The sequence below is a fragment of the Microtus ochrogaster genome, unplaced genomic scaffold (genome assembly GCF_000317375.1).
Source record: "Microtus ochrogaster isolate Prairie Vole_2 unplaced genomic scaffold, MicOch1.0 UNK101, whole genome shotgun sequence".
Classification (NCBI taxonomy): domain Eukaryota; kingdom Metazoa; phylum Chordata; class Mammalia; order Rodentia; family Cricetidae; genus Microtus; species Microtus ochrogaster.
Genome location: NW_004949199.1, coordinates 255401 through 265843, shown reverse-complemented (window position 1 = coordinate 265843; position 10443 = coordinate 255401). Strand labels below are relative to the sequence as shown.

The 10443-nt window shown below is 38.8% G+C and overlaps 1 gene segment (V, D, J or C); it reads left to right on the top strand.

Moving 5' to 3' along the window:
* The first annotated feature begins 1839 nt into the window (after nt 1-1839).
* The window catches only part of LOC101992952, a 68961-nt gene continuing 60357 nt past the window's right edge, over nt 1840-10443 (top strand). Inside the window, 2 exon segments of the V gene segment in view lie at nt 1840-1885; nt 1970-2374. Coding sequence covers nt 1840-1885; nt 1970-2374 — 451 coding nt within the window.

The window sequence follows — 10443 nt, the reverse complement described above, 5'->3', positions numbered from 1 at the left end:
GAAACAAGAGAAACCCAAGAAGTAAGAGAGTATGGAATGTGGATACTAACACTCTGTGGGAGTTTGAATGAAATTGGCCCACATAATATCAAAGAGAATGTCCCTTTTAAGATGAGTGACATTGGTGGAGTGGGCATGGCCTGATTGGAGGGAATCTGTCACTGTGGAGGGTAGGCTTTGAGGTTTTCTTTGCTCAGGATACAGCCCAGTCTCTCAGTTGACTTCTTGTTTCTTGCAAGATGTTGGACTCTCAGCTGTTCCTCCAGCACCATGATTTGCTGCACACTGCCATTCTTATTGCCATGATGAGAATGGTCTGAACTTCTGGAGCTGCAAGAAAGTCCCCTAAATTACAGGGTTTCCTTATAACAGCTGTGGTCATGGTGTCTTTTCACAGAAATGGAAACTTGAGTTAGAGAATATCTGTGAAGTAACTAAGGACAAGAAATATTTGAATAAATGGGTTTATACCTAGTTCCCGAATATAACAAAGAAATGCGCATTTATTTCTGAGATACTCCTTCCCAGATTATTGTAACCACAATGAAAATATCAAACAAACACCAAATGAAACATACTAAGCATAATGTCTGAAAAAAATCTTTTTATAACGCCGAAGCATCAAAAAACACAGGGAACATTGAACTAATACTGTAGATTATCAGTGCTTTCACAGCATGGCTGTCTCCTTAAAGTGAAGAGCACTTTCTACCACAGCAACTCACAGTAAAAAGTGAAAGATTATGCATAAAGAAATAATGGACACAAATTGTGGCGTCTCTAATGCCAAGTGAGACAGACATTTCCTGTGTCTTGAAAAAACAGATTAGTTCCAACTCTGCACTTCTCTTCCCTAGTGATTTGCATTAACAAGACACAAGAAAAAACACTAGAAACTCTTGTTATCTATACCTTGACTATCATTCAAATCACAGGGTTCCCCAAGTTCATATTGGCCTTCCAGTCCACTTCTTCTCATCACTAAATGTTCTCTATCTTGTTATTACTTCAGTGAACATAACCCTCAAATTTGGCTGTATGATGTTGCTTTTTATGAAGTGTTATGTGTAGCTGAGCTTCCCATCACTTACCAAAGCAACAGTCATATTTAGGAACCCGTGATTGGCTATGAGCTTAGGAGAGTGAAAAAGAAAAATAAAAAAGTACATGGATAAACTGACATAAATCAAGAGTAATGAATACTAGTGTCCAGGTAGGATTTTCCCAAGTGAGAAGGTGAAATCTGAGCCTAATAACATGGAACCTAAATCAGTCCCACAGATTTCTTACAGGTAAATGTGTGAAATCACATGTATAAAATGTGTGTGAGCTGCTTCCTCACAAGTTTTTTTCTGAGAAGTTATAAGAGGGAGACAACTCCACAGACACCAAGACAAAGAATTTTAAGTAGTTCCTTAAACAGGATTTCTGATCACCAAAAGAACCAATTCTCTACTGGAAGATACAGAGATACATAAATCCATTGAGAACCTGGTATTCTCCTCTGCCTGCACTGAATGAATGTGGACCAAGTTAATGTAAACACTTCTATGTTTTGCTTCTAGGGCCTGTACAGTATGACTCTTAATATGTCCTGTTTCTCTGGAATTGGAAATCGAGACAGCATCACAGCAATATTCCTGATGTTGAGTATTGAGTACCTCTAAGACACACAAAGCAAAACTTATTTTCCTGGAGGAGGAATTGCAAACACTGCCTGTGCTTCCTTTTATGCTCTCTGGAACCTCCCCCAATGCAAATCAGTCCTCAATCTCAGGATGAAATCCAAGGCCAAGCTGAGAGGCCACATCTCCTTCTGACTAGGGCCTCCAACACAGCATGGCTGTCCTGGTGCTGCTCCTCTGCCTGGTGACATTTTCAAGCTGTAAGTGCTTCAGGGTTTCAAGAAACGGACCCAGGTTTTTCATCTATGGGTTATATGACTGATGGTGATGTTGCTTGTCCCTAGGTGCCCTGTCCCAGATACAGCTGAAGGAGTCAGGACCTGGCCTGGTGCAGTCCTCACAGACCCTGTCACTCACCTGCACTGTATCTGGGTTCTCTTTAACCAGCTATGGTGTACACTGGATCCGCCAACCTCCAGGAAAGGGTCTGGAATGGATGGGAGTAATAGCATATAATGGAAATACAAATTATAATTCAGCTCTTCAGTCCCGAATCAGCATCACCAGGGACACCTCCAAGAGCCAAGTTTTCTTAAAACTGAACAGTCTGCAAACTGAGGACACAGCCATGTATTACTGTACCATAGACACAGTGAGAGAACTCCAGTGTGAACCTGCCCAAAAACCTCCATATGGAGATGCTCACAACCAGCAGGGGGCATGTGGTCCAGCAGAGTCTCCCAAGAGCAGTATGTGGTTGCTTAATAAGATAAGAAGTTCCACTTGTTTTAAATTTTAGTTTATCACCTTCATAGCATTGCTGTTAGATCAGAACTTTAGACCTCATGCTCACCATTGTGCTGAGAGTAGACTGGTCTATCATGACATGGGAGAATGTGAATTGGGCAGTACCTCTCACAATCTAATGTAATTAGCACTCAAAACTTTAATTTCCAGTTTGCATATTTTTATCTTTCTTTTGTTCTTCACATCTGCTTTCTGTAAACATTAATTCTAAAAATATATCTATGTTTTTGGTCTTTTGATGTAGGCTCCCACTCTGTCTCTTGTAGTGGTTTTAGACTTGTAATCTTGCTATAGCCTCCCACATGCTGGCATCACAGGTGCAACTGTGTAGAGTCAGAATATAGGAGGAAATATTCTTATAAATTCCTGTTTTAATAAAAGAAAGAATAGACTAACATGAAAAAACAAAAAAAAGATAAGAAGTTCCAGACTATGCTGCATGAGAATAGGTTTCAATATTAGAATCCGTGTTTTCCTCTTCCAAACATAAAAAAGAAAAAAATTCTCTAGAGGCATCTCTTCACTGTCATAGTCTAATAAACTTCCTATTTGTTCATTATAACAAATAGCTTTTCCCACAAGCCCTGTAAGCTAACAATCTGCTTCTTGTTATTAATAGAATAACATATAACTTTATATGTTTTACATTCACACACATATATACATACATATTCACACTTTTTCATATATATGCAGATATTTTAAAGCAGTCAGCAGTTGTGACACTTGTTGGATGTTAGGTTTAGTTATAAGCTAGAGAACTTTAAAAGAGCTGTAATTTGTCCTCTTTGTTTTTGTACCTATAATTTAAAGTCATTTTCCACAATGCCCTGGAAACTGAAATACCAATAGTTTCCTTCTACACCAGGAAGATCCCATAAAATGATAGAATTGATTATTGTTTTAGACAGATCCCTTTTCATGCATTTGCCTCTTGGTAAAAATTAGCTTTGCTAACCAGACTTATAAGCAGTGGTTCCTCAGGCTTAAAGAATACTTATTTTGGGGGGTCTGTTAACTTTAAAACTGACTTACCACATAAATGAAAACAGAATGTGTTCTTATTAAATTTGGTCAACTTCCATATAACTCATTATTTGGGGTAGTCCTTCCCAACTAACTGATTAATCTTCTCACTCTACACTGTCGAAACCCTGATCAGACTTCCCTAATTTCTTTTCTGAAGTGGAGCTTCTTAAGTTGTACATGGTAAGTGGTCATCTTGTGCTTTTGATGACTGGCTATTACTGATGCAAGGTCCTCTATGTTCATGCAGATTGGTTTGATATTTCAACTGTTGGGAACTGAGCTGCACCAAACATAAAAGTAAAGGTTGCCAATGCTCATCTGCATGTTTGGAAAGCAGTTCAAAGATTCAGAGAACATACTCTTCTTTCAGGGAAACAATTTTAATTCCTGGAACCCACAATGTTTAAGTCATCATTTCCTTAAGTCCAGAGAACCCATGGTCTCTATTTGTCCCCATGTACACTACACTACTCATAGAGAAACATATACACATTATTAAAAATAAAATATTTCATTATCTCATCTACTTGTGAATGTTAAATCAACGTAAATTCTCCATAGTTCATATGAGGCTTTGACACATATAGAAAATTTCAAAAGATATTCCTCACATGGACTAATGAAAATTGTTTTGAAATACCACTAATCTTTGTAAAAGGTTAGGACCTTTAACTCCTAACCTTTTTGTCCCATCCAAGATATAAGTCTCATTTTTCTTCTCAAATATAACTCAATACTATCACTTGTCTGAAATTTGAGTCTAAGGATATCACATAGCTCTAATGCCCTCATGAACAGACATTTTCCTGCATGCCATCGTCTCTGTAGGTTCTTTCATCTTGGCCAATGTATGTGGGCAGAGTAGGTTGCTTAGAATAAGCATCTTCAATCAACATAAAAATGAAAGTGAAGGCCAAAAGAATAAGTTACCTGTAGCCAATAATTCAAGACCTATTCACTAAAAGAAAGAATCAAATCACAGTAATTTGAGGATGAAGAGAAATAGGCCCTGTGTCTTGTAAATGGGACCATGGTTCTGTTACTTTAATATAAAGGAGTTTGGGAAAACCATAAAAAAATTATAAACCAGAAACATGCCCAGCACTCTCACTTCTATGTAAGGATCCAAAGAAAATGACACTTTCAGTTAAAATAGATTATTGCATTTCAATGATTATTTTCATATCCCACTGTTCTACTGTCTCTCACTAATGGACTCTCTATAAGTGAAGCCTGAGGTGCCAAATCTCACAGAGATGCCCATGATTAATTGTGATTTTAGTTATCACATCCCTATGATTTTCACTTAAATGCTTTCAGTATGGCAATCGTCCACAAATAAAAGTAGGCAAAGTAGTTACATTGGTTACATCTGTGTAAATTATTTTATTGAATTAATGTGGCCAAATAATAAATTGTGCATTCAAATATCAGCATCCTGCAAAGTTTTCAAGTGAGTAAACAGCCATGAAAATATTATACCGTAAGACAGGAAAAAGAAAAATATTCATTGTTTCCTAGAAGCCCCTTTCATGATTGTCTCATATGATTATATTATATTTTTATTTTTAATTAAAAATTACCACCTTCTCCCCTCCTCCCATTTCCTTCCCCCTCTCCTAAAGCCCCTCCACCTCCATCTCCACTCCAAAGAACATTGTGGGAAGTCCAAGGTCCTCCCTCCTCCATTCAGGTCTAAGAAGGTGAACATCCCAAACAGACTAGGCTCCCACCAAGCCAGAATGTGCAGTAGAATCAAAACCCAGTGCCATTGTCATTGGCTTCACAGTCAGCTCTCATTGTCAGCCACATTCAGAGAGTCAGATTTGATCACATGCTCCATCAGCTGGCCTTCCTGAGCTCCCATTAGATCCGTCCCATTGTCTCAGTGGGTGTGCGCAACCCTCGTGGTCCTGACTTCCTTGCTCATGTTCTCCCTCCTTCTGCTCCTCATTTGGACTTTGGGAGCTCAGTCCAGTGCTCCAATGTGGGTCTCTGTCTCTATCTCCATCCATCACCAGATGTAGGTTCTATGGTGATAAGCAAAATATTCATCAATGTGGCTATAGGATAAGGCCAGTTCAGGCACCCTCTCCTCAGCTGCCTAAGGAACAAGCTGGGGACATCTTTTTGGAAACCTGGGAATCCCTCTAGAGTCAAGTCTCTTGCCAACCCTAAACTGGCTCCCTTAAATAAAATATCTACTTCCCTGCTCATATATCCACCCTTCCTCCATCACAATCATTTTATTCCCCCAAGCTCTCCCCATCCTCCCCTTCTTCCTTCTCTCTCCACCTCTCCCCTTACCCCCAACCTACCCCCATCTCCAAGCTCCCAACTTTTGCTGGCAATCTTGTCTACTTCCAACATCCAGGAGGGAGTCCTTTATTATGGCTATAATCCACTTATGAGTGAGTACATACCATATTCAATTTTTTTGGTCTGGGTAACATCATTCAGGATAGTATTTTCTATTCCCATCCATTTGCATACAAAATTCAATATGTCATTGTTTTTTACCACTGAGTAGTACACTAATGTGTTTATATTCCACGTTTTCTTTATCCATTCTTCCATCGAGGGGCATCTAGGTTGTTTTCAGGTCTGGCTATTATAAATAATGCTGCTATGAACACAGTTGAACAAATGCTTTTGTAGTATGATAGAGCATTTCTTGGGTATATTCCCAAGAGTGGTATTGTTGGATCCTGAGATAGGTTGATCCTGAATTTCCTGAGAAATTGCCACACTGATTTCCAAAGCAGTTGCACTAGTTTGCATTCCTACAAGCAATGGATGAGTGTTCCCCTTAATCCACATCCTCTCCAGCAAAGACTATCATTGGTGTTTTTGATTTTAGCCATTCTGACAGGTGTAAGATGATATCTCAAAGTTGTTTTGATTTGCATTTCTTTGATTGCTAAGGAGGTTGAGCATGACCTTAAGTGTCTTTTGGCCATTTGAACTTCTTCTGTTGAGAATTGTTCAGTTCAGTGCCACATTTTTTAATTGAGTTAATTAGCAATTTAAAATCTAGTTTCTTGAGGTCTGTTTTTAATTTATTTTTTATTGAAAATTTGCACTTCCTTCCCTCCTCCCAATTTCCTCCCCTACTCCCTCTTCCCCTCCCCCTCCCTCTCTAGCCCAAGGATCTGATACCTACATTCCTTAAGGTGTTTTACATAATAGAAACATTACCAAACACTTTTTATGAAGCTACAGTTACCCTGATACTAAAACCACACAAAGACTCAACCATGATAGAGAATTACAGACAAATCTCGCTCATGAACATGGATGCAAAAATTCTCAATAAATTATAGGCAAACCTAATCCAAGATCACATCAAAAAATAATTCATTATAATCAAGTAGGCTTCATCCCAGAGATGCAGAGCTGGTTCAACATATGAAAATACATCAATGTAATCCATCATAAAAATAAACTGGAAAAAAGTGATCATTTCATTAGAAGCTGAAAAAGCATTTTACAAAATTCAAGACCCATTTATGAGGAGTAAAATTGGAAAGGAAGAGTCAAACTTTCATTATTTGCAAATGATATGACTATGTACATCAGCGACCCCAAAAACTCTTCCAAAGATCATCTACAGCTGAAAAATACCTTTAGTAATGTGGCAGGATACAAGATCAACTAAAAAAAATCAGTAGCCTTTCTATACACAAAGAATAGAGAGCAGAGAGGAAATCAGAGAAACTTCACCTTTCTCGATAGCCACAAATAGCATAAAGTATCTTGGGGTTACACTAACCAAGGAAGTGAAAGATCTATTTGAAGAAAGAAATTGAAGAGGACACCAGAAAACAGAAGGATCTCCCATGATCTTGGATGGGTAGGGTCATCATAGTAAAAATGGCAATTATACCAAAGGCCATGTATAAAATAAGTGCAATCACTATCAAAATTCCAACAAAATTTTTCACACACCTTGAGAGAACAATAATGAAATTTATATGGAAAAAACAAAAAACTCAGGATAGCCAAAACAATCCTATACAATAAAGGAACTTCTTGAGGCATTACCATCCCTGACTTCAAACTCTATTACAGAGCTACTGTAAGGAAAAAAGCTTGGTATTGGTATAAAAATAGAGACATTGACCAATGGAATCAAACTGAAGACCCACATATTAATCCACAAACCTATGACCACCTGATTTTTGACAAGGAAGCCAAAAGTTTACAATGGAAGAAAGAAAGCATCTTCAACAAATGGTGCTGGCATAACTGGATGTCAACCTGTAAAAGAATGAAAATAGATCTATATCTATCACCATGCACAAAACCCAAGTCCAAATGGATTAAAGACCTCAATATAAATCTGACCACACTGAACCTGAAAGAAGAGAAGTGGAAAGTAGACTGCAACACATGAGCACAGGGCACCACCTCCTATGTATAACCCCAGTAGCACAGACAACAAAAGCAACAATGAATAAATGGGACCTCCTGAAACTGAAAAGCTTCTGTAAAGCAAAGGATACTGTCACTAAGACAAAGAGGCAACCCACTGACTGGGAGAAGATCTTCACCAACCCTGCAACAGACAAAGGTCTGATCTCCAAAATATATAAAGAACTCAAGAAACTGGACATGAAAATTCTAATTAACCCAATTTAAAAATGGGGTACTTAACTAAAAAGAGAATTCTCATCAGACGAAGTTCAAATGGCCAAAAGACAGTTAAGGTCATGTTCAACCTCCTTAGCAATCAAGGAAATGCAAATCAAAACAACTTTGAGATACCATCTTACACCTGTCAGAATGGCTAAAATCAAAAACACCAATGATAGCCTATGCTGGAGAGGATGTGGATTAAGGGGAACACTCATCCATTGCTGGTGGGAATGCCAACTTGTGCAAGCACTTTGAAAATCAGTGGGGCGGTTTTTCAGGAAATTTGGAATCAATCTACCTCAGGATCCAGCAATACCATTTTTGGGAATATACCCAAGAGATGTCCAATCATACTACAAAAGCATTTGTTCAACTATGTTCATAGCGGCATTATTTGTAATTGCCGAATCCTGGAAACAACCTAGATGCCCCTCAATGGAAGAAATGGATAAAGAAAGTGTGGAATATAAACACATTAGGGTACTACTCAGTGGTAAAAAATAATGACATATTGTATTTTGCATGCAGATGGATGAAAATAGAAAACACTATCCTGAGTGAGGCAACCCAGACCCAAAAAGAGGAATATGGTATGTACTCATTCATTAGTGGACTCTAGCCATAAACAAAGGACATTAAGCCTATAGTTCACAAGCCTAGAGAAGCCAATTTACAACGTGAACCCAAAGAAAAGCATATAAAGATCCTCCTGTAAATTGTAACCGAACAAGATTGCCAGGCAAAAGTTGGGAGCATGGTGGTGGTGGTAGGGGTGTGGGTGGGTTTGGAAGAAGGAGAGAGTGGGAGAGAGAAGTGATAAAGGAAAGACTGGAGAGAATTTGAAGGAGTGTGAGGGTGGAGATGGAGGAAGGGTTGATATAGGAACAGGCAAGAAGATATCTATATTAATGGAGCCATTTTAGGGTTGGCAAGAGACTTGGCTCTAGAGTGGATACCAGGTGTCGACGGGGATGTCCCCAGCTAGGTCCTTGGGCAGCAGAGGAGAGGGTGCCTGAACTGGTCTTGCCCCACTATCACACTGATGATTATCTCGAATTTCACCATGGAATCTTCCTCTGGCAACAGATGGAGATAGAGACAGAGACACTCATCAGAGCAATGGACTGAGCCTCCAAGGTCCAGTAGAAGAGCAGGAGGGAGAAGATGAGCAAGAAAGTCTGGACCATGAGGGATTTGTCCACAAACTGAAAGAGTGTGCATTTTCTAATGGGAGCTCACCAAATCCAGCTGGACCTGGACTGAGTGAGCATGTGATCAAAATGAACTCTCTGAATGTGGCTGAAAATGGTGGCTGACTGAGAAGTCATTCAAAAAGGCCCTGGGACTTGTTTCTATAGTATGTATTTGCTTTTGGGGACCCTAGTCTATTTGGATGCAAGGCTTCCTAGCCCTCTATGTAGGGGGGATGGACTTGGACTTCCCACAGGGCAGGGTTCCCTGCCTTCTCTTAAGGAGAGAGGGGGAGGGAGGAATGTGAATGAGGGGAGCAGGAGGTGAATGGGAGAAGGAAAGGGAGTGTAAATTTTTGAATGGAAAAATTAAAAATTTTTAAATATAAGCAAATCATCCTATAATTCAATTATTTAAAATAAAAATTTATACAGTTGATATTTATGAAGAAGTTTAACTAGAGTATGATGTAACTTATAATCAGAGAGATACACATAATGCATTTATTTCTCGTCTGCCTGTATTTTCAGTCATGGTTCTACACAGTTGTACGGTGTTTGAAACTTTCTTTACCTCATCTAATTTATTTATTTATTTATTTATTTATTTATTTATTTAAGATTTCTGCCTCCTCCCCACCACTGCCTCTCATTTCCCTCCCCCTCCCCGAATCAAGTCTTCCTCCCTCTTCAGCCCGAAGAGCTACCCAGTCTAATATTATGTTCTCAAATAAATGTCCACTATTGAGTGAATACACAGTTATTTTTTGGCAGGGGATATCTCAGAAGATCAACTTACTTTGTATGAAGAACATAAAATTATATGTGCTCAATATCCATACAGTTCATTGTTAGAATACTCCTCCCAATATAACTGTTTAGACATCTAAGTCTATAGTGGATAAGCCAAGGTCAACCTTCCCTTAATGTTAGTTAACCTGTAGTTAGTTTTCTGAGGTTCCACTTGAAAAAAAGTCCTTTTGTATTCTTGATATTTGGCTTTCACTCAGTATCTTTCAAGTTCATTCAGCTCAATGTGATGTTTAGTTCTTTGTGAACCAGTTTGCATGTTCACCTTCCAAGATATGGACGGAGGGGGGAGGACCTAAGACTTACCACAGGGCAGGGCACCCTGACTGCTCTTTGGACTGGAG